The following is a 27756-nucleotide window of genomic DNA, read 5'->3' as shown; positions in this document are numbered from 1 at the left end:
GCCTTCGACGAGATTGATGCATCTTTCCGCCAATCGTCGCCGAGGCGCGAGGGGGTTGTCGGGATGGGGGCCGGAGCCAACATGGAGATCTCAATGGGATGAAGGTGGAGCTGCCGTTGCCGGCTGCTCCTGTAGTCCCGTTCCATCATGTTGGTGCACTTATTTCGGGTCGGGATTCGGGGTGGCCCTGTCCCAGGCAGGCTGCTACCACCCCTCTGCTTCCAGACATTCTCGGCCGTCAGGTAAAAAGTGACAAACCTACTGGGAGCGCGGGCCATTGACCGGCTGGCCGTGCGTGGGGCCCGCCGGGAGATGGAGTCTCGGGCTCGCGCGAGGCCTGCTGGAAGTTGTAGGCCGGCCCGGGGGGTGGAATGTCACTCCCCGGGGCTTGGCCTGTTATTTGTAGCGACCATCCAGGTGCCAGCAGGAGACTCGGTCGGTCTGTATCTGTGTGTGGGCTGGACGGAGGGCGCGCTCTGGGTCGGGGACCACACCGGGTCCGTACTTCCCACCAGAGGGCGCCATGCCGCACAGGTGTTGAGCCTTGCGGTCGCCGCCGTTCCTGTCCCCTCTTCCTGTCCTCGTTCTTGGAATTGGTCTGGCAATCTGGACAAAAATTATTAGTGTCCAGAGACATTTAGTGTTGGTGTTGCTCCTGAGATTCAATATGAGCTGAACATAAATGGTTCGTAGATAAGGATACTTTCATCAGAGATAAAGAAAGTCAGTCTAGAAACGCGTACATGTGTGTTTTTGTGTGTTCACTCTACACGTGGTTCAAAGAGAGAGACGCAGGTAGGAAACGAACGTGGACCCTGAAACTGCGACTCCAGTGTAAATGCTTTATGAGAAAGGACTGATTCCTTTCTCATCCTGGAGTGAATAACCTGCAGGCCAGCCAGGCAGCAGACTGGCAGTGGTGGGTCGATGTGAACTTGTGTCATTTGGATAGCCCATCTGATTGAAAGAGGGCAAGAGCTGGGCCAAGCTGCAGCTAGAAGGTCCGTTGCTGGGAAGTAATCCCCCAGTTCTTGGCAGTGACCAAGCCCTGCTTAGAGTCTTGGTTTGGAGAAGATGAGAGAAGCTGGAAAGTAGCCATGGTGAATTATTAAAAAGCTTGAAAACAGTCCTTAGGAAAAGAGTAAGGGTGTTGATATCATTTAAACCAGAGAGAAACCCAGGGAAAGACATCAAATAATATCCAAGTATTTCTGTGTTCACAAGTGCAGTGTCTTTCAAACGTGCAAGTCACAAGAAGAGATCTTAAAATGAATTTGGTGGGTCAGGATCATTTAGAAGCGCATATAAGGGGTGCCTGGGTGGCTCAGTCGGTTAAGCGTCTGCCTTCGGCTCAGGTCATGATCCTGGAGTCCCCGGATCGAGTCCCCCATGGGGCTTCCTGCTCAGCGGGGAGCCTGCTTCTCCCTCTGACCCTCCCCCCCTCGGACTTTCTCTCTCTCACACTTTCTTTCTCAAATAAATGAATGAAATCATTAATAAAAAAAATAGAAGTGAATATAACAGGGGGCGCCTATAGAGCACGTGACACTTGATCTCAGGGTCATGAGTTCAAGTTCCAAAAAAAAGTGAATATAATAGAATACATGTGTAACAAATTAGGGAAAGTATTGTTTTGTGAAACATTTCAATTTTGTGTGACATGTTTATCATACTGGGTGGCAGTGCACAACATATCTCTTATTGTTGGCCTCAGTAAGTCTAAAACTTTGCAAACAGTGCAGTAGCAGGTCAGGTCAAATTTTTCTCCTCTGCATTTCTAATGAGGGCATGCACTCAACAAACATAAGCATTTGCTGACCATCTGTTATGTACAAGAGTTTTGCTAAGTGCTGGGGATGCAATGTGAATAGGATAGAGCTTCCTGCCTCAAGGAATATAAAGTCTAATGGGGAAATTGGAAGCAGGGTGAGCTTCTCTGTCTAAAATTTAAGACAGACCTAAAGTACACAGTGGAAAACAAGACATAAAAACCAGGCAGGTGGAACGGGATGGAAGAAGGCATACCATAGAGGTGGCAAGAAGCCACCCAGGCCTCCCTGAAATTAGGGAAGGATGAGGTGGAGATACAGTTAGGAGCGTCTGAAAATACTAAAGACTATCAGAGTAAAGGGAAAACCTCCTTCTATTCGTTTTTTAAAAGTCCCTCCCCATCAGTAACGTCATTTGAATCTTTTTTTTTCAAAGGGAGTATTTTTTTTTTAAGATTTATTTATTTGAAAGAGCACACGCGCGAGTGGGGAGAGGGGCAGAGGGAGAAGGAGAGAGAATCCTCAAGCAGACTCCCCAACAAGCGTGGAGCCCAACTCGCGGGGCCCAACGCACAGGGCCCAACGCACGGGGCTTGATCCCAGGACCTTGAGATCATGACCTGAGTCGAAACCAAGAGTCAGCCGCTTAACTGACTGTGCCACCCGGGCGCCCAACCTCATTTGAATCTTTGAGCATCCCACCACATACTCCTGGCCAGGTAACTTCTACTTCTAACAAGCTCCCTGTAGCCAGTCTTGTCCCTCTCCAGCCTTCTCCTCTCTGCTCTGATTTTTTTTTTTTAATTTTATTAATTTATTTGGCAGAGAGAGCAGCAGAGAGAGAGGGAGAAGCAGGCTTTTCTCTGAGCAGGGAGTCCGATGTGGACTTGATCACAGGACTCTGGGATCATGACCTGAGCCGAAGGCAGACGCTTAACCACTTAACCGTCTGAGCCACCCAGGCGTCCCTGCTATGATCTTTAAGATGTAAATTCACACACACACACACACACACACACACACACACCCTTCATTTGGCCAGCTCCTTCCCATTCACCCTCAGTCTCATCAGGAAGGCCCTTCCTGACTCCCTCAGACAGGAGGAGGAGCGCCTGCTCCGTGCTCCCTGGGGGCCCTGCCGTGCCCTTTCCACACTCAGCAAGCTTTGTCATTAGCTGCTTGTCCTCCGCACTAAAACCCAACCTCCATGCGGGTACTTACTGGGTCTGTCCCGTTTGCCTGTGTTCCCAGTGCCTCTCGGCAGAGCACTGGCAGCCAGTAAGCACTCAACCCGACCATGGATCCATATGGAAACCACAGAACACAGAAGGTGATTTTGGCCTATCTGAGGTGACAAGATCTATTACTTGGATTTTTATTTCTTTTTTTCTCCTTGAGCTGATAGGGAGTATGTTGTCACATAAGCCCTCAAGGCCTGGGAGGAGCCAGGGTGAGGGGTGCAAGGAGCACTGACCGGCGAGCAGAAGACTTGGGGCCTGTCCAGGCCCTGCCGCACACGGCCTTGGTCACCGCACACATGGCAGAGTAGAACAAGCCTGGATTCTGGAATCGGGGGTCTCCTCTTGTCCCCATTCTGCTGCTGGGGGACAAAGTATTCCAGCTCTCTCAGCCCCCATGACATTTTCTTTTATCAAGTGAGAGTAAGGGCATCTCCCTCCCAGGGAATGGAAGATCAAATGCAGCAGGCCATTGATTGGGGAGGTGGGGGCCTCGCCTGCCAGGCCGGCCACTGCAAGCAAGCACGGAGCCAGGCTCAGGGGAGGTGCTCGCCCTCTCTTGCCTCTCCGAGCCAGATTCCCTCGGGACTTCTGCGTCCTCATCTGGAAAAGGAGCACCTGTAGACGAGCTGCCATCCAAAGTGATGTCCTGCGATAAGAAGGAGCATGGGTTGGAGATGGTCACTGACCAGAGGGGCCCGTGGAGGCTGAGAAGGCCCCGCTGTGTGACGTCACAGGGAGAACACGTCTCCGGCCTGATTACTGGCTGCTGTCTCATTCCGCCACTCTTTGGCCTGTTTGCGTTCCTCTCAGAAACTGAGGTTGCCAAAGAACAGCCCTGGGAAAGGCAGCACAGGACCCTATGGAAGAGGTGCTGTCCGGAGGGCTCAGCCCGGAGCTGGGCAGCTGTATTGTTCCTTTGAGGGACAGTCGGGGCCTCGAGCCATCGATGCTGTTCTCTCCCTGCAGGTCCTCTCACGGCCGCCATGGCTCCTCCCTCCTCAGGGCTGTGGCCCAGCTGAGGTCCCAGCTCCGGGCCCACCTCCTTCGAGCGCCTCCAGCCCCCAGCCAAAGACCCTCTGCCTGGCGCTGGGTTGGGGGCATCCTTCTGGGCCCTGTGGTGTGGAGTAAGTGCCCCCGCCTCGGCCTTGTGGCACTGTGTGAGGCGGAAGAGGCCCCTCCTGCCTGCTCCAGACCTCATGTTGGGGAGTCCCGCTTTAACTGGAAGCTCTTCTGGCAGTTTCTGCGCCCCCATCTGCTGGTCCTGGGGGCAGCCATCGTGGTGAGATGCCCCTCTTCTTTTCCCCACCTCAGGGACAGGAGAGGAGCCAGTCAGGGGTTTGCAAGCTGCATGGGGACGGCTTGTCTGCCTCACCAAGTCTCAGAATAGGCCTCAGGAAGCGCAAGGGCTGGCTGGCTTGGGGGGACTGGAAGCCAAGGGATACCAGGAGATCCTGCACAGAGCAGCTGGGTGTGCAGGGTACAGGGGTCCCCTGCGGCTGGCAGCCTGGCCTTTAACTCAACTGTCTCAAAGAAACAGAGAAGTAGCCAAAGCAGGAACCGCTGCAGGGGAGGGAGGGCCAAGGTCAGGGCCAGGGATGGGGAAGAAGATGGCCCCTTCTAAAGGTCTGCCCGCCCCCCAAGCTGGCACTGGGTGCGGCCCTGGTGAATGTGCAGATCCCCCTGCTTCTGGGCCAGCTGGTGGAGATCGTGGCCAAGTACACGAGGGATCACGTGGGGAGCTTTCTGACTGAGTCCCGGCATCTCAGCACCTCCCTGCTCATCCTCTATGGCGTTCAGGTATGGCAGGAGGGAGGGCCTGGGGGCACCCAGAGGAGCCTCCCCGGCGCCCCTGAGTGCCTCGGCCTCTCTCCCAGGGGCTGTTGACCTTCGGGTACCTGGTGCTGCTGTCCCGCATCGGCGAGCGCATGGCCGTGGACATGAGGAGGGCCCTCTTCAGCAACCTGCTCCGGTACCGCCAGCTACAGGGTGGGGGTGCGGCTGGCTGATGGCCCGGAGGTGGGGCAGCTCATCCTGAACTCACGTCTCCCTCTTCTCCCTGACCTCCTGTGCCCTTGACCTACCATCAGACAAGATATTGCTTTCTTTGATGCTAAAAAGACAGGGCAGCTGGTGAGCCGGTTGACAACTGATGTGCAGGAGTTTAAGTCATCTTTCAAACTCGTCATCTCCCAGGTCAGTTCCCCAGGTCCCCCTGTATGTATACACACACACACACATGCACACCATCTAGTGTAGACACACCAGGCCAGCCCCACCCTGCCTTGCTGCTGGGCCCTGAGCCTAGGCTCACACCAAGTGAAAAGCCTGCTGTCCTGTGAGGGTATGGGTGAGGGAATGGGGAAGCTCACGGAAGGGAGGTGCCGTGGCATCGTCCAAGGTCAGGACAGGCTGTTTCTCTCCTGTTCTGAAATTCTACCTCCCCGGAAAACCTTCCCAAGGACTCAGACAAGAGCCTTTCCTGGACCAGCTTGCCAAGAGCAAAATCACCCTGGCCTCCCGTACCCCCAGAATGCCTGGCATGCTGACAAGTGTTACGGAGAATGAGTGAAGGCTTTTCACTGTATTACTGATATCCCATCCTCATCCACCCACACTGTCCCCATGCCTGCTGGGTCATGCCAGGACACTGGCCCATAGCAATCCCTGGATGACATCCCTATTCAATTCTTTTTGTTCAGTTCCTTGAGCAAAAAACAAAGCCAACTGGGATTTATCTAGGGGAAGGATGCCGTGGTCCTTAGACATTCTCACCCAACCCTTTCATGCCTGCTAGTAGAGAAAGGGTTCCATTTTATGACTGGGTGGACTGCCATTTGGCCTCCCAGGGCTCAGACCTATGGCCTTGGCCTTGTGAGGGTAACGCAGTAGCCAGCAGACCCTTGGTAAAGTCCCCCCCCGTCAGGGTGCTATTGCCAAACTACCTTCCTGCCTTCCTCCTCTCCCCAGGGGCTGCGAAGCTGCACCCAGGTGGCTGGCTGCCTGGTGTCCCTGTCCATGCTGTCCCCCCGCCTCACGCTGCTGCTGATGGTGGCCACACCCACCCTCATGGGAGTTGGCACCCTGATGGGCTCAGCTCTCCGAAAATTGTCTCGCCAGTGTCAGGAGCAGGTACTGGCTTTCCTGCCCATCCTCCTCACCGGCCCCATTTCTCTCTGCCTGCCATCCCTCCCCAGCTTCGACCTCGCTCTCTACTTCCTGGACTCCTTGCAGGTCGCCAGGGCAACGGGCGTAGCGGATGAGGCCCTGGGCAATGTTCGGACTGTGCGGGCCTTCGCCATGGAGCACCGAGAAGAGGAGTGAGTCCCGGACGGGGAAGGACTTGAAGCAGGGAGGACTCCCCGAACACACCCCACCAGCCCTGCACCCCGCCCTGGCTGCTTCCTGACGGCCGGGCTTGGCCTCTCTCCCCAGACGCTACGGAGCAGAGCTGGAGGAGTCCCGCTGTAAGGCGGAGGAGCTGGGTCAAGGCATTGCCTTGTTCCAAGGGCTCTCCAACATCGCCTTCAACTGTGAGTGAGCAAGTCGCCCCCGCTCCCCGGGGCGTGGGAGCACCCAGTCATGGCTGGGGATGAGCGTGGAGCAGCGAAGGACGGTCCCAGCAAGGCAGGCAAGGAATAGCTCCCACGAGGGAGGTGGTGAGGGATGTCCTTCAGACATCTGCCCAGTGCCATCTGCCCAAGTGCTGCTCCCCCCCCCCCCGCCGCCCCATGCCTCATTTCCAAATGAAGAAACAAAGGCAGACACCACTGAAGTGACTTGGTGACATTTCAGTCAGTCAGAGGCACAGCAGGGACTGGAACTGGGGTCTAACACCTGGGCTGGGCTCTGTCCTCGGCTCCTAGTCACTTCTTGCTAACCACCTGGCCCTTTCCCCTGTGCAGGCATGGTCTTGGGCACCCTGTTTATTGGGGGCTCCCTCGTGGCTGGACAGCAGCTAACAGGGGGAGACCTCATGTCCTTCCTGGTGGCCTCCCAGACGGTGCAGAGGTGAGTGTGAGGCTGTTCCCGTCCTGGAGGAGCCCTGCTGGGTCACGGGACAGGGGGTGGCAGCCTGCTCTGGGGACTGCTGCCCAGCCCCTGGCCGCCCAGTTTCCTCAGGGAAGCAGGTGCCGAGAGGAGGGCCCCCTGCAGCCTCCTGCACCGACCGGAAGCTCGGGAATGCGGCTGTCCTCTTCGGCTGCCTAAACAGCTCAGAAGTGCCCGTGACAGCTTTTTTAAAAAATGGGTAATTGTGGTAAAATACACGTAATGTAAAATGTACCACCTTGACCAGTTTTTAGCGCAGACGTTAGTCGCGTTCTGCGCACGTCACGCCGCCATCGGTCACCAGCACTCCTTCATCCTGCAGACCTGAAGCACTGGGCCCGTTAACCACTAGGGCCCCTGACACCCTCTGGCTCTGTGCTCTGCCCACTTTGGGTCCCTCCCGTAAGTGCAACCACACAGCGCCTGTCCTTCTGTGACGGGCCTAGTTCACTCAGCGTAATGTCTCCCAGGTGCATCCGTGGCCCAGCCCGCAGCAGGATTGCCTGCCTTGTTAAGGCTGAGTGGGATTCCATGTGTGGATAGACCACCTTTGACTTGCTCTTTAAGAGCTCCCCTGCTGTCCTCTGCCTGACCTTCCCAGGGAGGAGAAGCTCGCCCCCTCTCCTGCCCTGCCCACCCTGGAGCTCAGTGCGTTCATGGCTCTGAGGTCTGCCTGCTCCGCTGGGCCTGACTGCCCAGAGCTCTCGGTTCCCTTTGTTCAACACCCCCAAGGCCTCCCCGTCCCTTTCTCTTCTGAGCTAACCACGAGCAGTTCCTGCTGCCGTTTCTCATCCCTTTGTCTCCCCCACATGCTGTGTGTAAAAGTACATAAAGCATGAATAGATGTTATGATAAATAATTGAAGAGCGAATATGCTATAATAAATCACTGAAGAATAGAGCCCGGCATTACTGTCAACCATGTCAAGAAAGTACGGTATCGCCCCAGACACCCCTCCGTGCCCCTTCCCCATGGTGTCTGAGTCTCATGGCATGTGTGGCCGGGCTGTGCATCGTGTCTTACCACCCGTTTCCTACAGCATCCCTCACCACCAGCCTCATCACTGTCCCAGGCAGAGTGGAGCCCATCCCAAGACTCCCACCCTCAGCCCCGTTTTTGTCCAGGGCTTCCTAATATGAGCCCATTCAGACTTTCTCTGAAGTTCAGACCCTAGGCGGCCTCATCCCTCCTCCAGTCTGGGGACTAGGAAGCTCTTGACTGTTGTAGAGATGGGACTTGGCACCAACCCCAGACTGAGCCCTGGCCTCTTGCTCTGGTCCTGAAGACCCTGATGAATCCCACTGGTTCTATTCATACAGTCCCCACATGGCCCTCCACGGTGTGGGCCCTCCACGGGCAGTGGTGGGAAAGTCTCCCTTTCCCTACACCTCCCAAGCCTGGCCCTCCTCCTTCAGGCCCGCCTTCCCCTGGGACCCCACGTCCCCCTGTGGCCCGAGTTCAGACCCTTTCCTTTCCTCCCCACTGCACTGCCTTGCGAGTTAGCAGAGCTTTATTACAAACAGGAAAGCCTAGGGAGTCCGTCTGTACTACCTCTCTCGGGCTGCTAGAGGGAGCCGCTCCCACAGCCACAGGCCTTGGGCCCGTCCTTCGGGAGCCGATCACCACCTGGACATTCTTCACCACCCACTTTAGAGGAATTAGGTCTATTTTATTAAGGAGGCTGGTGTATTTCCTTCTGGGGTCCTGCAGGGGAAGGGAGGGGAGAGAGGGAGCCTCAACCTGTAGACCCCATTCTAGGTGTTCTTTTTGTGGCACCGGGTCTCTGGAGGAGATGGGGAGGCATCCAGATGGACCCCAGTCAGGGTCAGGCCACCTGGTCTGCATCCAGGCCTGGGCCCTGCTGGGAGTGGGCCGCCCCCCCGCCAGGCCTCTTAGGAGAGCCAAGGCCTGCCTTCTGAGCCATCTCTGAGAGTAAGGGCATCACACACCACCGAGTCATGGGCATCTGGTTTTTAGTTGCTGCCGGGCACCGCTGCCAGGCCTTAATGGCTTCCAGATCTCTGGTGGAGGATGTTCTCCCTTCTTATCCGCGGGGAGCTCACTGTCCTGGCTCTTCCTTGCTCGATGCCTCTGCACTCACATTGGCCAATGCCGCTAGCTCGCTGCGCCCGCCAGAACCACTTCCTTGCAGGCTCCTCCCCCTCCTCACCCCTGGGGCTGGAAGAAGTGATTTTCCTCTTCAAGAGAGTCCGTCTTTCCTGTTCGGGAAGGACCTGCGGGCACACTCACAGACGCGCGCCCAGTCAGGGGCTGGTGACTGAGAAGCATGACTCACCTTCCAGCAGCCGACGGCCCCGCAGGGCAGAGGAGGCGACCTCTGTCTGGACAGAGCACGCGCGCCATGCCTTACGTGGGGCAGGCCCACACTGAGGTGTCTCTGGAGTTTTGTCTTGGGGTCCCCCCAGAGTTCCCACTCCCCCACCCCCACCCCACACACAGTCCAGTGGCTTCGGTTTTCTTTCTGTGAAGGAATTCACGTCTGTGTTTCCACCTTAATTAGCCCTTGCTCCCCCAGGAGTCCGTCGCGCCAGAGCTGACCTTGGCCTGTGGCGTGGGCACCCCCCTCATGTTCCGGGAGCCAGCCTTCACGCTGCGGCGGCGCAGAGTCCAGCCCCACGGCCCTGTGCCTGCCTGCTGCAGCCATCTCCCTGGAGCCCCGTCCTGAGGCCCCTGATAGTTGTCAGCCTCATGTGGCCGGGGAGAGAATAAGGAGATAACGTGGCTCCAAGGAGAAGTGACTTGCCAGCGAACTCTCTAGTGTTGCTGGATCCCAGGGCTGCCGCCGTCCCAGATGGCAGGAGCGTTGTCGGGCTTCGCCTTCAGGCTGCCTGTTTCCAAGCCTCAGCCAGCATGTCTCCCGCCGGCCCCTCCAGAGTGCAGCTGAGACCCACACCCTCCTCTCTGGCGCCGGTCTTCTCTTGGGCTCTTGTCCCCACTTTTTCAACCTTTCTCTCCTCCCCACAGGTCCATGGCCAACCTCTCTGTCCTGTTTGGCCAGGTGAGTGGCAGTCGGGGGGCGGGCCCCAGGGTGTGGACATGGGATCTGGGCTGGAGCCCTGTCAGCAACGTCACCTGTGTGCTGGGGGAACAGGGGTCAGGTGGAGGGGACGCCCCGAGCCCCTCCCCTGCCTGCGTGTGGGAGTCCAGGAGATGGGGCAGCGCTGCCGGCCCTTCCCTCAGACCCCAGCCCTCCCTCACCGCAGACTTCAACCCCCTCCCCAGGTGGTGCGGGGGCTCAGCGCGGGGGGCCGGGTCTTTGAGTACATGACTCTGAGCCCATGCATCCCACTGTCTGGGGGCTGCTCCGTCCCCCGAGAGCACCTGCGCGGGGCCATCACGTTCCACAACGTCTGCTTCAGGTGAGCATTGGCGGGTGGGGGCGGGGTCGTTCCCTTTGGGCTGAGGACCTGCGGGTCAATGTCTCCCTGTAACCGAGTCCCCCTCGGGGTCCAGTGAGACCCCGGGAACCTGGTCTGACTGAGGGTCTCTCTTGGCTCCTCCCAGTTACCCCAGCCGCCCCGGCTTCCAGGTACTGCGGGACTTCACCCTCACCCTGCCCCCTGGCAAGATTGTGGCCCTCGTGGGCCAGTCCGGCGGAGGTGAGAGGAACCCACCACCCTCCCACCCTATGACTTACGGGACCGCACCAGGGGTCCCCCTTTCCTGGCATGATGTCCCTAACCACCCCATCTCCCCGACCCCAATTCCCCAGGAAAGACCACCGTGGCTTCCCTGCTTGAGCGCTTCTACGACCCCACGGCGGGCGTAGTGACGCTGGATGGACGGGACCCGCGTACCCTTGATCCCTCCTGGCTCCGGGGCCAGGTCATTGGCTTCATCAGCCAGGTGGGGAGAGGAGAGGCTTACCTCTCTGCACAGGCTCACCTGGGACATGTGTCTTTAACCTCCCAGACCTTGTCCTTTCCTTCCCACCCCCATCACCCCCTGTTCTCTTTGGCGGGGCGGGGGTGGGAGGGCTCTGGCCTTCCTCACTGGTCCCCCAGTGGTCAGGAGACCTGAGGCTTCCCCATGCCAGCCCACCGCAGCTCTGTCCTTGTCTACAGGGTAGGAACTCTGCTCCTCAACTAAAGCCATCCAAGCAGGTGGGGTGGGAGGCTGTTTGAGGATCTCTGGGTTCTCTGACAAACCTGTGGTGTCCAGAAGGTCTAGAGACCCCCGCCCCCCACTAAGCAAGGCCCCACAGCCCCACCCTGAAGCCCTCAGCCCTGCCCCTTTCCTTCTGTTTGAGGTGGTGCTGCCGAGCGAGTGTCTGCCTTCCCCTCTCTGAGTGGATAAAGAGGGCACCCTTACCTCCTACCGCTGCAGGAGAAAGCCAGAATACAGACCCCCTCTCTCCCCATCTCTCCAGAGAGGAGGGGCTTTGCCAGGCCAGCTGGCCTTGCTCTCCCAGCCACCTTCCCATCCCACTCCTGAGGGACCCTGTGCCTTGCAGGGAGCTCGGCCTCTCCCCACTTTGTTAGATCTCCGTTCTTATTTGACTTGTAACTTTGAACTGCCCCTACTTGCCCTCCAAGAGGGCAGTTCTGGTGTGGCCAAAATCACCTTTCCCAATGTACCCCTCTGGGGTTTGGGTCAAAGTCAGAATGTTCCATGTGGAGCCCTCACCTGCAGGAGCCAGTCCTGTTTGGAACAACAATCATGGAGAACATCCGCTTTGGGAAGCTGGGAGCCACAGATGAAGAGGTTTATGCTGCTGCCCGGGAAGCCAACGCCCACGAGTTCATCACCAGCTTCCCAGAGGGTTACAACACCATCGTCGGTGAGTCCGGGGACGGCATCCTGCTCGGGTCTGCAGGGCCCACGGTGTGAGAATCCAGGGGGCAGGAACAGAGACCTGGCATCAGGGAAGACTAGACCCGTGGCCTAGGCGGGTGGACATGGTTCTGTGGTCCAGTCACACACAGGCTGCAGAGACGGGGACGCCGCAGGGAGTACACGTACCAGACCCGGCCAGGGACACAAAGGATCCGTGGTGTTGGGACTCTTCAGAGCTTGCCAGGGGCCCCCATGTCCTGAGACCCAGCCAGAAGCATGGTATTATTGCCTCGAAATTCCTTGCGCTTCTGGCTCCCATGTCATTCCTGCCTTTTATTCCTTAATTTGAAAATGTTTCCGTCTAGTTACCCATGGGTTGATGTGGCTGAATGGGTCTGCCTTCTGACTTACCCAGGAAAGGGCTTCGGTGGTTCTGGAAACATTGAAATATCACAGCCTCACACTAGAATATTCACGTCGCAGCTTACAGCTGTGTGCATTCATCTCAGGGGTCTTCTTTTCAACCTTCAGGGCCAGGTTTTTCATCCAGAGTCTTGGCTCTGTTACAGAATGTTCCGGCACGTGTCAAGGTGTAGGCATAGCTAGGGTTTTCAACTCTTCTTGAAACTTAGGCCTCAGTCTAGCTGAGCTTCAGCCCTGCCAAGTGGCACCCCCCACCCCGTCTTTGGCCACTGTTCATGTTCTGTTGCTGATCCAGCCGATTCTGCTCACTGCTCAGACTCCACACTACCCTGAGGAGAGGAGTCGTCCCCACACCTCTCTAGAGCGGCACCTTCTGTGTACCTCTGAGCCCGGCACACTCCCAGGCCCACCTGCGGCCCATCTGCCCCCACTGGTCTCCGACTGCTGTCATCGTGGTGCTCTCTTTAGCTTCCAGGCTGCCACCTCTGCTGTTTTTTGTGGACATCGTAGACCCCAAGGGTAGTCTTGCCCAAATGTGCCGTGGCAGACCATCACCCCGCTCCAGGGCCCACATCCGGGTCCTGGACATCCCCCCAGCAGTGGAGACCCAGCGGGCCAGGGTAGGGCAGGCCCCAGCCCGGCTCAGAAACCCTGCCCTGGTATGGGGGGGGCACGCGGTGACTCTGGGGTGCACTGAGTCCCACGCGTGCGCAGCTCCTGCTGTCTGGTGTGAGCGCATTCGTGCATTTGCACAGGGTTATGGGATCAGGATGCTGAGGAATCAGAGGCAGGACAAATGTGCGTGGTGCCAGTGCGGGGTGGGGGGCGCTGAGGGGCCGGATGGGAAGTTTCAGGTGGCCCTGGCCCCCCTTTGTGAAGATCACTTTAGGCCCTGCCCTGTCCCCTTCCCCCCAGGTGAGCGGGGCGCAACCCTGTCTGGCGGCCAGAAGCAGCGCCTAGCCATCGCCCGCGCCCTCATCAAGCAGCCCGCGGTGCTGATCCTGGATGAGGCGACCAGCGCTCTAGACTCGGAGTCCGAGCGGGTGGTGCAGGAGGCCCTGGACCGCGCCAGCGCCGGCCGCACGGTACTCGTCATCGCCCACCGGCTCAGCACCGTGCGTGGGGCCCACCACATCGTCGTCATGGCCCACGGCCGAGTCTGCGAGGTCAGCTGGGGGCCGGGCAGTGGCTCGCTGGGTTGGGACAGCTTCAGCCATGGACAGAGTGGAAAGCATGGCTCAGCTGAGCCGTGGGAGGTTCTGGCCTGGCCCTAGGGGCCTGGGGCCGTATTCTGGAAGCAGCACCCTGTGTGGATTCAGGAGCTCCTGGCCTGGTCTTTCAGGGCCTGTTTCTTCCTCTGCCCCATGGGGATAGTCGAGCTCCGTCATGGCTCCCAGGACCAAAGGGAAAGGACTCAGGGAAGTGTAGAGTGCCGAACAGAAGGGCCTAGGGGCCAAGGTGCAGAGGAGGCAGCATGAGGGACGCTGGTCAGGGGCCGGCCAGGAGCAGCTCTCCAGACGCTGGGTCTGCAGCAAGGCCGGGAGGCCCCATTCGAGTAAAAGCTGGAGTCTTTGGACTCCGTAAGGGAGATAGAAGGATTCAGACGCTCTTCCAAAACCCGGCTAAGCAGACAGGTGGCGCTAACGAATACAGACGTGCCAGTGGCGACCTGAAACAAGCTGTGTTTGGGTTCATAGCATCCCCAGAAGGGACAGTAGCTTAGGAGACAGCCCAACGGCTGATAAGCAGCCAGCCCACCTAGGGCTCTGAACTGGGTTGGAGTGATCACCTGCACCTCCTTCCTCTCTCCAGGTGGGGACCCATGAAGAGCTCCTGAAGAAGGGCGGGCTGTATGCAGAGCTCATCCGGAGACAGGCCCTGGATGCCCCAGCTCCTGAGGTGCCCAGAGGCCCCAGGAACCGCCACCCCAGGTCCTGAGAGCCGCTGTCTGAGGTCTGGTCACTGCTGAGCTTTGGTGCCCAGGGCCGAGGCTCAGCTCCGGGAACACCTGGGGACCAAGCACCCAGGACGGCCAGTGTGCCGCTGTGCAGGCTGCTGCCCCGCCCCTGCTCACGATGAGCCCTGGGCCTAGCGCTGCAGTGGGGGAGGTTGGGACTGCTCCCATCCACGCCCCCCTCCTTCCGCCAGGCTGCCTCCCTCCTGCAAGAGCCAGGAATCACTGGGCTGCACGGAGGAGGAGGCAGAGTCCCCAGGTCCCTGCTCTGTTCCCTCCCTCTGCCCAGACCCTCCCGACCCCTCTCAGGAACCCTGCCAAGTCTCCCCTCTACCTGATAGCCTAAAGCTGTCCAGGCCCAGCTCCAGTCAGGCTCAGGGAGGGGGAATGGGAGTTCACACTAGAGTGGTCCACACCCATGCCAGACCTCACCTTCCTGGACCCTGACTCCCCACTCTCCTCTGTCCCCACTGCCTCTCTGAGCCGTGGGAGAAGGAGACCAGCCCCTCGAACCTATAGTCCCCATCCTGAGAAGAGCTTCCCTTCCTTCTCCCTACTCCATTAAGACGGTCCTTTTTCTAGATTTCATCCCCACCCCCCACACCCCCATCCAACAGAACAGGTGGCTTGGGACACCTGCCCCCAGCCCTTGGGAAAGGGGTAGGAGGGGCGGGGCATGCCATGGTCTATTCCACAAGGAGCTTCCAGCTTACCAGGCTGTCTTACCACTGCCCTGGTCCCATGCACCTGGACTCTGTCGCCCATGAGATTGTGGACAGCCCGCCCGCTCTGAAGGAGACGAAGCTGACACATAGCCCAAACTCCAGGCGCGCGGGTCATACGGTGCTAACAGTCACCAAACTGCAAGGGAGAAGTTAAAACTTAGCCCCCAGGCTGACAAAATACAAAATCAAGTGGCTTTGTCCTGTGGATTTATCCGAGGGCAAGGCCATGTTTCCGGGGCGGCTGCGATGTGTAGGACGAGCAGTCGGCAGTGGCTTAGGTGTGCGGAGCCGGGGCCGAGTCCCTGCAGCCTCTTCCGGGTGTGGTTTAGGACCAGATGCTACTTTGGGGACAAAGCACCTGAAATGTCCCAGGGCCGCAGCCCCCCTGGTGTGATATCCTGCTTCCTTACTGAGCAGAGGTCGCGTGCCAGGGCAGCCACAGGCCAGGAAGCAGGGCGCGGGCTCTGGGGGGCCTTGCCACCAAACGCCTCCCCAGCTCCCTAGCCAAGTCCGCACCGGCCTGCCTCACCCCTCCTTCGAGGGAGAGGCAGCGGAGGCGAGCTCCTGCTCCACCAGCTCCAGCCCCAGCCGCCCAGAGAAAATTCCGGGTCTCTGCTGACCTCTTCAGGGGGCCTCTCCCAATCCTGCCGCCCTCGCCCCCCCCCCCCCAGCTAGGGAAGTAGTGCGATCTGTGGGAGCCTGGAGCTGGAAGGCTCTGCGGCCAGCCTCACACTTGCCCTGCAGCCTCAGCCTCGACCTTGCCTCCTGCCACTGTTCCCCGCGGGTCACAAGCCTGCAGTACTTCATCCTGAGAGCGGGGCGCCTGGTGGCGCAGTCGATTGAGTGTCTGACTCTGGGTTTCGGCTCAGGTCCTGATCTCGGGGTCCTGGGATCGAGCCCCATGTCGGGCTCCACACTCAGTGCAGAGTCTGCTTGAGATTCTCTCCCTCTCCTGCGCCTCCCACTTGTGTGCGCACGTGCACGACCTCTCTTTCCCTAATAAATCTTTTAAAAAATGAGAAATGGAATAATCTGTGGTAAAGTACTTCAAACTCAATGCTACGGCCTCAGAAGCCGGCCACATCTGTACAATAAACGTATTTACTTCCTCCTCCCAAGATAACGTGTTCATTAAGCCCCTACTGTGTGCCACCACGCCTGGCCTGCGACAGGGAGGAGGGTGTCCCTGCCCCCGTGGAGCTGCAGTCTGGGGAGGACGGACGGGTGGACGGGTGATTGCAGCATGGTGTGATCGTGGTCAGCTGGCGAGCCGTGTTTCTTCCGCTCACGGCCAAGAGCCCGCCAACGTGAACCTGGCAGCCTCACAGGCTTTGTGGAAAGAGATGGAGTAGAAATAAGCTTCAATAAATAAATTAACGGAGATAAACCCGCATTCTCTCAGGCCGACAGTGCAGCATCTCCCCACTCCCAGATACACGGAGGCAGGTGAGCATTCAACCGAATGCAGGGCTGGACAACGACGAGGCCCAGGCCCCAGCCATCCTCCACGTGTGGGGTCTGGGCTGACCCCCCCGCAGCCCTCAGCCCTCTGGCCCCTTCTGCTGCTGCCCTCCGTCCCCGGGCCTTGGATCAGCAGGACCCCCTCGGGCTGCTGCAGGCCAGTTGGTGCTGACCTTGCAGACTGCCACTCTACTTTCGGGAGGCGTCTGTTCCAGCTGCTGGGAGTCCTCCCCTCGCCCGGCCCATCATCCCCTCTGGATCATCTGCAGTGTCTTCCATCAGATGCCCCCCTCCGCCCACTTGAGGCCAGCATTGCCACGCTAGGCTCAGGGCACCCCGGCTGGGTCAGGGACACTGTATCTCTTCCTTTAGGAAAGCCCCCCACCCCCGGCAGGGGCCCCTGGCTGGCTCAGCAGGTAGAGCGTGTAACTCTTGATCTCAGGGTTGTGAGTTCAAGTCCCACATTGGTCGTGGAGCCTACTTAAAAAAAAAGGAAAGAAAGAGAAAGAAAGAAAAGCACAGGGGCGCCTGGGTGGCTCAGTTGGTTAAGCAACTGCCTTCAGCTCAGGTCATGATCCTGGAGTCCCGGGATCGAGTCCCACGTCGGGCTCCCTGCTCAGCAGGGAGTCTGCCTCTCTCTCTGACCCTCCCCCCCTCATGCTCTCTATCTCATTCTCTCTCTCAAATAAATAAAATCTTAAAAAAAAAAAAAAAGCACCTGCTGCAGAACAGGTACACTGCCTGCCGTGTTACTGATAGGAGGGCAAAGCTCCCACAGAGGGGAATTTTGTGGTATCTACCAAATTACACATACAGTTGCCTCTTGACCCAGTGGCTCTATTTCTGGGAATTTACATCTGTGCAATGGTATTGAGAGCACCATTGTTTGCACTGGAAGACTGGAAACCCCCCGTGTTCATCACAGGGATGTGATTGGATGAATGTTGTTACATCCACACAATGGAATCAAATACAGCCATTGAAAAAATGGGGAAGTTTTCCAGGTCCTAGGTATTGCCTGGTACGCAGAACATGTTTGTAAGTGAAAAAAGATGTGTAGGGCACCTGTGTTCCCTGGGAGGGGGGCAGGTGAGCCACAACCACCTTGGCAGAGGCCAGCCTCTCGGACAGGAGGGCCTCACTCAGCATGGGGAGGTGGGAAGAGGGTCACCGGCGACAGACCACCCCCGGGCAGGGGACGTGCAGAGCCCTGGCCATCCAGCGTGCCCTGCTGGATGGCCAGGAGTCTGCCGATGCCGAACTTCCCACTGCTTTCCAGCTTGGTCAACAGCCAACTCCTCTCTTTGTAAAGGAACAGATTATCCCGAGTGAGGTTAGTGGGAAGGGAAGAGAGACAAAAGGAGGGAGAGACCGGGCCGAGGGTCAGCAACCGACCCTCAACCCAACCGCAAGGGCTGCAGCCGGGAGCCCAAAGGGCCATTAAGGCGCCCCCAGCCCCAACTTCTCTCCAGGCTCCCTTCAAGCCTTACCCAGGATTGCTGTGGTTTCCTGCTGGCGCCTCTGGTCTCCCCAGCCGCGGCCCCCCCCAACACACTGCACTAATGGCTCAGCCTGGGCCCCCAGGGACCTTCCCTGCCCCCCCAGACAGCTCTGCGGGCCCCCGGCCCCCTCACTGCTGTAACCCAATCCTCTGCGGCAGCTCCGGCTCAGCAGAGCAGCCTCCAGCATAGCGGCCCCTGCTTCCCACCTCGGCTGCGCCCTACCTGGTCTCTCCGGCCGCGCCCCCAGGCCGGCGCTGAGCTAGCGGAGCCCCAGCTTGTTCCTGGAGACCTTCGAGCCAAACCTGCTGCCCCAGTGCCACCCCACCTCTCGGGCTGGGCTCCTCTCCCCCATCCTCTCCTCCCCTCGCCTCACCCGCAGTGACCCCCACCTGGCCACCCGAATCCTCTCAGCCCTTCCCGGTCCTCAGACTGACCCTCTTTCCTCCTTCCAAGCCCCTGCAGCCTGGTCACCGCTCCCCGGCCCTCTCAGTGTCCCCCACCCTGGGCCTCAGCCATGAAGCCCCATCCCGGGCCGCAGGAGGCCCGGCGGCCAGCTTCGGACATCCGCGTGTTCGCCAGCAGCTGCACCCTGCATGGGCTGGGCCATGTCTTTGGCCCCGGGAGCCTGACGCCTCGCCGAGGGCTGTGGGCCACCGCCGTGCTCCTGTCGCTGGCCGCCTTCCTCTACCAAGTGGCTGAGAGGGTGCGCTACTATGGGGAGTTCCACCACGAGACGGCCCTGGACGAGCGCGAAAGCCACCGGCTCACCTTCCCCGCCGTCACCCTGTGCAACATCAACCCGCTGCGCCGCTCCCGCCTCACACCCAACGACCTGCACTGGGCCGGGCCCGCGCTGCTGGGCGTGGAGCCCGCCGAGCATGCCGCCTTCCTGCGCGCCCTGGGCCAGCCCCCCGCGCCGCCCGGCTTCATGCCCAGTCCCACCTTTGACATGGCTCGACTGTACGCCAGGGCCGGGCACAGCCTGGAGGACATGCTGCTGGACTGCCGCTACCGAGGCTGGCCATGCGGGCCTGAGAACTTCACCGTGGTGAGCTGGTCACCGGCCCGGGGCCGCTGGGCCCCCGGCTCGTCCCTGTCCAGGACCCGCCATCCCCCAGTCATGCCAGCCCAGGCTCCTCCAAAGCCAGGGGACCTTAACACCCATGCCAGGGACCCTTCCCTTCCCAGCCAGGCCACGGGCTCCCCACCCCACCAGGGCCTTTCTGTTCAGCGCAGGAGACTGTGCTCCTTGGGGTCCCCTCCCGGTCACTCAGCTGGACCGCAGTGTGCAAGGTCGTGATTCCCAGCACAGGGCACTCCCCCAGGCTGGCTCTGGGCTCAAGTTCTGGTCTGTGGAGACCCTGCTTCTGGGGGTTCGGGGGAATCCAGTGGGACTGCTCTAGGGCAGAAGAGCCCTCTGCCTGGGGGAGTCGGCTTGCTTTCCCTCTACCTCTTCAACGTTCTGCTAGTCCTGGAGGACGGCAACCGAGACCCCCTTCCTTTCTTGCCATTCTCCAAAGAAACACTTGTCCCATAGGCTGTGCCCTGGGCTGGGGGCTGGGGGGTCTGGGAAGGGGAGGAGGGGCTGGAGCGATGGGAGCCCATGAGGGTCTGACTCTATGTGCCGGTATGAGGGACGGACTGAGGGCACTGAGATGTGGGTTCAGTGGTCAAAGAGACCAAATGGAGGGCAGGGAGAGGAGAGGTCTCGTCGTTCTCATGTTTGCCTGGGTAAAAAGGCTGGCTGGGCTCCTTTACCCTGGTGAGGTCTGTCCCCTGTCTGCTCACCCGTAGATCTTCACCCGGATGGGTCAGTGCTACACCTTTAACTCGGGCGCCGATGGGGCAGAGCTTCTCACCACTCCCAAGGGCGGCATGGGCAACGGGCTGGAGATCATGCTGGATGTGCAGCAGGATGAGTATCTGCCCGTGTGGAGGGACATGGGTATGGGGGCACACGGGTCAGGCTGGAAGGGTGGCACAGATGGGGTACAAAAGGCTCTGGGAAGGAGAGGAGGCACTAGGAAGGACCCCAAAGCATATCCTTTCCTGTGAGAAGGGGGTAGGGTTGGTTGGTCGCAGTCCTGGGGAGAGAGGGCTGCAGCAGGGGGTGTCCTGAGACACAGGCCTCAGGGTCCCCCTTTCCCCTTCAGAGGAGACCCTGTTTGAGGTGGGGATCCGAGTGCAGATCCACAGCCAGGAGGAGCCGCCCACCATCGACCAGCTGGGCTTCGGGGCAGCGCCTGGCTACCAGACCTTTGTGTCCTGCCAGCAGCAGCAAGTATCCCCACCCCCACCCCACCAAGGCCCCCAACCCCCCCTTCAGCCCACAACACCTCAGACCGTCCTGGGGGCCCCATCCCTCCACATGCCCGCACAATTACGGCTCACATTGTACCTGGGTGCCTCCTTAACCCAACCAACTACAGCTGAGCTTCCTGCCACCACCCTGGGGCGACTGCAGCTCCGCATCTGTGGACCCTGACTTTGAGCCGGAACCTTCGGGTCCCCTGGGTCCCCCCAGCCCCAGCCCAGGCCCCCACCCTCCCTATAGTCTAATGGGGTGTCGCCTAGCCTGTGAGATGCGCTATGTGGCTCGGAAGTGCGGCTGCCGAATGATGCATATGCCTGGTAAGGGGCTGGTGGGGGCGGAGGAGGGGGTCCGGGTGGGGGCAAAGGAGCCTAGGGGGCCCTTCCTGAAGCTGTCTCCTCCCCCACCACCCCAGGCGGCGCGCCAGTGTGCAGCCCTCAGCAGTACAAAGACTGCGCCAATCCGGCGCTCGGTAAGGCGCAAACCTGTCCCGCATCCCCGCCCCTGCTGGGCTCCGCCCGCGACCCGGAGTGGCCCTGACCCAGGCGACTGTGGCCCCTAGACGCCATGCTGCGGAAGGACGCGTGCACCTGCCCCAACCCGTGCGCCAGCACGCGCTACGCCAAGGAGCTCTCCATGGTGCGGATCCCGAGCCGCGCCTCCGCCCGCTACCTGGCCCGGAAACACAACCGCAGCGAGGCCTACATCGCGTGAGCCGAGCCGGCGGGGGCGGGGCGGGGCGGGCACCCTCCTGCGGGCGAGCCTTCGCGCGCACACCCGGCTGGGACACCAGTCTGCACATCACCGCAGGGCTCCTGGGCCTCTGGGCAAGCGCGCGAACCTTCTGACACCATCTCTCCTGCAAACGGGGGCCATGACGCCCGCCCCAGGGCTCTCAGGAGTCACAGACGGGAGATGGATCGCGCACTTGTTTCCTGCCTGCAGCTGGAGCCAGCCGGGGTCCAGCGAGCTTTCCTGTCCTCTTTTCCTCCAGAGACAATGTGCTGGTGCTGGACATCTTCTTTGAGGCCCTCAACTATGAGACGGTGGAGCAGAAGAAGGCCTATGAAGTGTCAGAACTGCTTGGTGTGTGTGTGTGTGTGTGTGCACGCGCGCCCACACAGGACACCCAGGAGTCTGGGGAGGTGTGGGCAGGGCATGTGGCTGTGAGCTGATGGGTAACTGGGGCTCTGCAGGTGACATTGGAGGCCAGATGGGGCTGTTCATTGGAGCCAGCCTGCTCACCATCCTTGAGATCCTGGACTACCTCTGTGAGGTGGGCCTGAGCCCCAGCTGGGGGAGGGGAAAGGAATCAGGCCATAGGAGGAGGATGTGCACTGGCCACTTCCCCCCCACTGCCTGCCCCCAGGTGTTCCGAGACAGGGTCCTGGGATACTTCTGGAACCGAAAGCACTCCCAAAGGCATTCTAGCACCATTCGGGTAACAACCCCTTCTTCCTTCTTTGCCATCTCCAACATGGATGCTCAGCCCTCCCCCTGAAGCCTAGAACACCAGCCCTACCCAGCTGAGGAAAGACCGGTGGGGGAGGAGCATGCAGTGACCTTGGCTGGTCCTGGGAGGGAGGACTCCTCCCCACCTCTGACCCTTTCCCTCCCACAGCTTCAGGAAGGGCTGGGCAGCCACCGAACCCCAGGTCCCCACCTCAGCCTGGGCCCCAGGTAACAAGAAATGGCCCCCTATTTCAAGGGAGGAGGGGCAGGTCCCGTCTAGAGGGTGACATTCAGGTTCAGGGTGGCAGGGCAGTGGGTACGAGGCCTCCTGTCCCAGCGCTGTGGTCTGGGTCCCCCAGGCCTCCCACCCCTCCCTGTGCCGTCACCAAGACTTTGTCAGCCTCCCACCGCACCTGCTACCTTGTCACACGGCTCTAGACCCGGCGTCTGTCTTCAGGGTTGCACCCTGACATCCTGGACATGCCTCGCCTGCTCGTGTCTCTGCCATCTTCACCCCAAATAAAGTTCTAGTGCATCAGCCTCAGCTAGTTCTCTTACAGGCAGACCGGTCAGGCCAAGGTCAGCCCTACTCAGGCCGAAGAAGACCTCTGCCAGCCAGCATCCAGTGGGCAGTGTCTGAAATGTAGGTGGGTCCCAGTCACCCACCACAAATCTCTCTGGGAAAAAAGAGTAGTAAGAGGGTATCCGTCATCTGCAGCTCAGTGTGAATGAGCTGATCAGAATTGCATCTCAGAGAGAATGGAGCCCAAAGCCAGGTGTCATGGCAGAGAGGAGTCAGCAGGAGGACAGTTATGGTTGGGGTACCACAAGGGAACAGCTGGAAGAAGGCTCTGCCCCAGAGCCTGGCAAGAAGTAGGGGAGCAGGCAGGGAGAGGACAGGAGGAACTACCCACTTCCAAGAACGCAAGCTGCTGTCCTGCCTGGGCAGACTTTCAGGACTCTTTTCTTGTATTTGAGACCAAGTGGCAGCACACCACCCGTCTCCATGGGAACGGCTGTTTCCCCAACCTCCCCAGAGAGCAGAAGGGCCCAGCTCGAGACGGTGGCGGGGGGCCCTCCCTTCCCACTCCTGCCAGTAAGAATATATCCCGGCCCCAGCTACTGCCCACTGTCCCTGCTCTTTCTCTGTATCCCAAATATTGGGAAACTAGGGGCAGGGGAAAGGGGGTTCCTAATCTCACACCTCTCTGGGTCTCTCCTGGCCCCAGCCTGCAGGCCTGGGGATGGGGGCGCCGATGAAAAAGGAAGGGCTGGGGATGATGTACATGTGAGATAGGGAGAACCATGCAAAGGCCTGGTCCTCTTTTCCCCATTCTGGTGGGAGCCCATCCTTACTCTGACACTGGCTGCCGAACCCCTCAGGACTGGTGCTCGTGGGCAGAGGGAGGAAGGGGGGTAGGTGCCAGCATAGACACGGGGGTGGGGGTGGTGCTGCCCCCGAGCCCAGCCATCGGGGTGAGGGTCAGAGCCTCCAGCACCCACTTCGGGTAGTGGAGCAAGGACTGGAGAGCTGGGCTGGGTCTGAGCTGGAAGCAAGGCCGTAGAGGGCGGTAAGGCAGAGCAGAGACCCCGGCCCCAGCCCGCCCCCTCTCAGAACCACTCTACCACCACATCAGCCAGACTGTGGGAAAGGAGCCAATTTATGAAATTAAATAAGGTCCATGGAGGGAGTGAAGAACATGGGCCAGGGCACCTCCACCCCGGCCAGGCCCAGCACAGCCAGGGCTCAGCACCCCGTGCATCCCCTGCTTTTCCTCCCCTCCCAGGAGGGGGCTTAAATCAGCCAGGCCCCAGCCTGGCCAAGGTGCTGGCACCTATGGGGGGCAGAAGTCGGAGAAGTAGGGGTGCTGCAGGGCCTCTTCTGCTGAGATGCGCTGGACGGGGTTACACTTCAGGAGGTTCTGAAGGCACGGAAGAAAGGCATGGCGGGTTCAGGCTGGGCCGACCACCTGGAGCCCCATGCTCCCTCAGCCCCCCTGACAAGTGTCTGGACCCCACCCTCCACCCCTGCCCTCGGTTACCTGTAGCAGGTCCCTCCCCGTGGCATTGAGCTTGGGTACGACATTCACCAGGGACGTTGTGGCCGGGTACATCGGGTAGGGCTGTGGGAGGGCAGGGAGAGTCAGACCAGAGGTATGGGGGCTTGGAGCTGCTAGAGCTGTGAAGTAAAAAGGACCCCCCCACCCCCACATTCCCCATCACACCTTATAGTCTGGCAGTTTGGTCATGGCAGGCCACTGCTCCTCAGTGGGTGTCCCCAGAAGCGTGTCCATGGGGTCAAGGATCACTCAGGTGGAAAGGGGCAGGTAAGGGGCTCTCCCTCTCCTGGGGGTGGGGGTTCCTCATGCCCATCCCCAGACCCCTCACTTGATCCCACAGCTCATGACAGAGGCCGGGCCCAGCACACCCATGGTGTCCCCGGGGCGCCAGGCACTTTACACATGTCCGCTACTCCGACTTCAACCCTGATGTCTGCTCCTGATGACCCAGTCAGCCCTCTCCTATGCCCACAAATAATCCTGCTGCTGATTTTGGCTCCTTTGTCCCAAGGATTCACTTCTCAGCTGGAGGAGTATGCTCCTGGCTTCTTCCCCCAGGGAACCCTCCTTGTCTACAGGTCGTACGCTCTCCAAGTGGCAGCCTCCATCAGGCCTGAGAACATTGGGGTGTCCGCCACCCTCTGCCCTCCATCCCCTCGCCCAAAGCCATGCCCTATCCTGGCCCAGCCCATCATCACCCTCGCTTCTTGCACTCTGGAGCTCCACGGGCTTTTTTTTTTTTTAAAGTAAACTCTAGACCCAACGTGGGGCTCAAACTCACGACCCTTGAGATCAAGAGTCACATGCTCTACCGACAGAGCCAGCCAGGTGCCCCCAACCCCCCATACTCCCCTTCAGAGAGCTCGAGGGGAAGGGAAATGTCGAAGGATATCGGAAGATCCTCTTCAACTGGTCATCGACATCATTGCCAGGGAAAAGAGGCCGCCCGGCATTGGCCAGCTCTGGGAGAGGAGCAGGGTGTGAGAGGAGGGGGCACGCGAAGAACCCCCCGTTCCCATCGCACCCTCTGTGCTTTCCATCCCCATCCCCAAGGGCCTTCCCCAGAGGAGACACTCCAGTCTCTATGTGTCCACTTGAATGGGAGAGAAAGTGTCTCTGCAGACCCCCAGCTCGTCACCTGCGAATATGCAGCCGGCTGACCACATGTCGATGGATGTGGAGTACAACTTGGCCCCGAAGAGGACATCCGGTGGGCGGTACCACAGCGTGACCACCTGGAGAGGACCCCACCCACAGCAACCCCCCAGTTAGAGGACTGGGGAGGAGGGGCTCAGTCAGGAGGGGAAATAATGTTTTGGGTCCTGGAGTAGGAGAGGAAAGATGCTGGGAGGGGACCCTCTCCCTCCGCCCCATATCCCACACCCCACCACACCCCCAGCTCACCTCGGCTGAGTAACAGCGAACAGGGATCCCAAAGGCTCGAGCCAAGCCAAAATCAGCCAATTTCAGCTCCCCATTCTGAGGGGGGGATGGGAAGGGACACGGAGAGGGGTTTTCAACAGTCTCAGGGCAGGCCCCCTGCCTCCGCCTCCCAGCCCAGCTCCCCTCATCACTTGTGCCAGCCAGCCTGTGACTTGAGCCTCCCCCGTCTCCCACCTTCTCCCCAGGAGGTACCCTGTTTATTAGGAGGTTCTGGGGCTTCAGGTCCCTGTGCAGCACGTTGCGACTGTGACAAAATCCCAGGCCTTTCAGCAGCTGGAAGAGGAATGACTGTGGGGGGAGGGAGGAGTAGGGGAGGGCATCAGACCTTCTGGATGGGAAGCTGCCCCCTGTGGTGGGCCACACTCCCCTCTTCACCCTCTGCTTTGCCTCAAAACCCCACCCATCTTTCAACAACATCATTCATTCGCTATGGAGGACCTGCTTTGTACTGTGCTAGGTATAAATAAGTGAACAATGCACGGGGGCCCCGGTCAGAATCTTTCTGGAACTTACAGCCTAGTGGGCCTTCTTACCTTCCCACTGATCTCTCCCCTACCTGGCCTCATGTAAGCACACACCTCGGAGCCATCAATATATATACTCTGCTATATCATTAATCAGCACTGCTTCCCCTGGAACCTGGCGCAAGGCACTTGGTCTTGGGCCTAGAACAGTGCCTGGCACACAGCAAAGCATCCAATAGGTATTTGTTGGATGAATGAATGAATGAATGAATGAACGTATCTCTTTGAATCTCATTTTTCATATCTCAAGTGCAAATCACATCACTGATATCAGAGTGTCACTGTCAGATCAAAGAGACCATGTGAAGATGCTTGCGAAGAGGGAGGCTCCTGGAGGGCAGAAACAGGGTTTTTTCATTCCCTGACATTCCAGCGTGTCCCCGCTCAGGGCCTGAACTTGGTGCTCAGAGAGTGCAGAGACTGAAGACTGACTCCCACCCCGCCTCATTGAGTCTCCGGGATACCAGCCCCTCACCTTCACAATTTCAGGATCCAGGTCACCATTACAGCTGTCGAAATACTTCTTAAGGTCCTAAAAAGGGATGGGGGTGGGAAACGGGACAGAGTTTAACCTAGTGTGGGCCCCTATGCCCTCCCAAGGCTACTGTCCCCCAAGTCCCCCTTTCACCTGGTCGCAGAACTCAAAAACCAAAGTCAGCTTCTTGTCGCTATGCAGGACATCATGAAGCCTAGGGAGGAGGAAGGACTCAGTCAGGCAGGGCTGCAAATTTCGGCCTCATGTCCCTATATCAGCCCAACCCTGATCCCAGTATCAGCCCAGCCCATCTCTGAAGCCCGCCCCCCCTCCAACTGACCGCACAGGCAAGGAGGACCCTGCCCATCTACACACCTGACGATGTTCTTGTGCTTCAGCTCTTTGAGTAGGCAGATTTCCCGAAGGGCTGAACTCGGCACTCCCTACACATGGGAGGGGGCCGGGCGGGGAACAGTCACATCCCACCCAACCTGGGCCCTCAACCCCCTCCCTGGCCCCAATGTCCCAGTCCTACCTCATCATCGTCATCCAGCCTCACCCGTTTCAGAGCCACGATCTCATGGGTCTCCCGGTTTTTGGCCTTGAATACTGTTCCGTAGGTGCCTAGAGGAAGAAGGTCAGGAGTGAGGGTAAAAGATGGGACACCCTTCCCACCCCAGGAAGTCCCTGTCCGGCGAGCAGGCAGCGTGGGAGTGTGTTATTTGTGAAGCCTGGAGGAGTAAGGGGAGAGATTCAGGGTGAAGGCTCAGCATGGAGGAGCTCTGAGGGAGGATGGGGCAGAGAAGGTGCCTGCAAATGGCTCAAGGGTGTCTGCAGCAGGGAGAGGCTGCAGCTGCCGGGGTAAGGAGATCTGTAAGGAAGGCGGTGCTTTCCGGAGGATCTGGAAATAGGGAGCAGGCCTGGGAGAAGAGTGAGGGCCGGCAGAAATGAGGTCGGAGGTCTGCATCGACAACTGAGGCTGTGGGGTGGGTGAGGCTCTGCAAGTGGTGCTGAGGCTAGGGGCAGGAGATGCAGGAAGTGCTAAGGTCGGCAAGTAGGTCTCCAGGAAGTGCTAAGGCTGGGAAGGGGCGTCTGCGGGAAATGCTAACGGGAAGGATAGGTGTCTGCAAGGAGTGTTGAGCTCGGGGCCAAGGCTGCAGCCAGTGCTGAGGTCGGAGCCTGTGGGTATTGCTGACGGGAGAGGAGCCAGGGCTGCAGGAATGCTGAAGGGTCTGTAGAGGAAGATCTTGCGGGAACATCTCGTAGTCCCATTACCTTCCCCAATCTTCTCGAGTTTCTCGTATTTCTGCATCGCGGCAGCCGCGGGGACCCCTACGGGCCCTGGGTTCTAAGACTCCGGCCCCGGCGTTGCAGAGGAGGCGGCACCCCAGCCTCCGGCCCTGCCCCGCCCTCCTGACTGCGCATGGGCTTCTGGGGCATGTAGTACCAAGGATGGCCAGATTTCCCAGCAATGTGCGGGGCATTGGAGAACAAGAAGACTACAACTCCCAGCAGGCTGCGCCAAGGCTCTCTGCAGCACTCGCCTCCCGGGACTCTGGTTCGACCGCGGAG

The 27756-nt window shown here is 59.4% G+C and overlaps 3 protein-coding genes across 7 annotated transcripts; 2 read left to right on the top strand and 1 right to left on the bottom strand.

Annotated features, from left to right (window-relative positions):
- Positions 1-41: 41 nt before the first annotated feature.
- On the top strand, positions 42-16079 carry ABCB8 (ATP binding cassette subfamily B member 8). 3 transcript variants are annotated; one of them, XM_006730875.3, is made up of 16 exons: positions 43-242; positions 3977-4289; positions 4652-4807; positions 4885-4979; positions 5098-5203; positions 5978-6139; positions 6242-6327; positions 6443-6540; positions 6913-7018; positions 10043-10076; positions 10301-10437; positions 10583-10677; positions 10791-10924; positions 11711-11858; positions 13193-13443; positions 14090-16079. In XM_006730875.3, exons 1-16 carry the CDS (start codon positions 148-150, stop codon positions 14213-14215), a joined length of 2142 nt encoding a protein of 713 aa, XP_006730938.2. In that variant the 5' UTR covers positions 43-147; the 3' UTR covers positions 14216-16079. The 3 variants fall into 3 exon arrangements, with proteins under 3 accessions (XP_006730939.2, XP_081655984.1, XP_006730938.2); XM_006730876.3 differs by lacking the exon at positions 3977-4289 and having other exon boundaries at positions 42-242; XM_081799858.1 differs by lacking the exons at positions 3977-4289; positions 4652-4807 and having other exon boundaries at positions 42-242.
- Positions 16080-18372: 2293 nt separating this feature from the next.
- Positions 18373-22231, top strand: ASIC3 (acid sensing ion channel subunit 3). Of its 3 annotated transcripts, XM_081799851.1 has the most exons (12): positions 18373-18967; positions 19714-19864; positions 20073-20200; positions 20349-20550; positions 20646-20702; positions 20793-20940; positions 21225-21316; positions 21427-21506; positions 21600-21671; positions 21852-21910; positions 21952-21965; positions 22042-22231. In XM_081799851.1, exons 1-12 carry the CDS (start codon positions 18434-18436, stop codon positions 22203-22205), a joined length of 1701 nt encoding a protein of 566 aa, XP_081655977.1. In that variant the 5' UTR covers positions 18373-18433; the 3' UTR covers positions 22206-22231. The 3 variants fall into 3 exon arrangements, with proteins under 3 accessions (XP_081655977.1, XP_006751998.1, XP_030879038.1); XM_006751935.3 differs by lacking the exon at positions 21952-21965 and having other exon boundaries at positions 22042-22207; XM_031023178.2 differs by lacking the exons at positions 21852-21910; positions 21952-21965.
- A 1094-nt stretch (positions 22232-23325) lies between these two features.
- CDK5 (cyclin dependent kinase 5) lies at positions 23326-27613 on the bottom strand. Its single transcript, XM_006751933.3, has 12 exons — positions 27460-27613; positions 26720-26808; positions 26560-26627; positions 26338-26398; positions 26185-26241; positions 25378-25473; positions 25147-25221; positions 24881-24977; positions 24635-24704; positions 23908-23968; positions 23725-23805; positions 23326-23604 (listed from the first exon to the last, which is right to left on the bottom strand). Exons 1-12 carry the CDS (start codon positions 27494-27496, stop codon positions 23518-23520), a joined length of 879 nt encoding a protein of 292 aa, XP_006751996.1. The 5' UTR covers positions 27497-27613; the 3' UTR covers positions 23326-23517.
- Between the last annotated feature and the right edge of the window lie 143 nt (positions 27614-27756).

This window comes from Leptonychotes weddellii, chromosome 12 (assembly GCF_054177405.1).
Source record: "Leptonychotes weddellii isolate Sample4059 chromosome 12, ASM5417740v2, whole genome shotgun sequence".
Lineage (NCBI taxonomy): Eukaryota > Metazoa > Chordata > Mammalia > Carnivora > Phocidae > Leptonychotes > Leptonychotes weddellii.
This window is presented reverse-complemented; position numbering and strand designations above follow the sequence as displayed.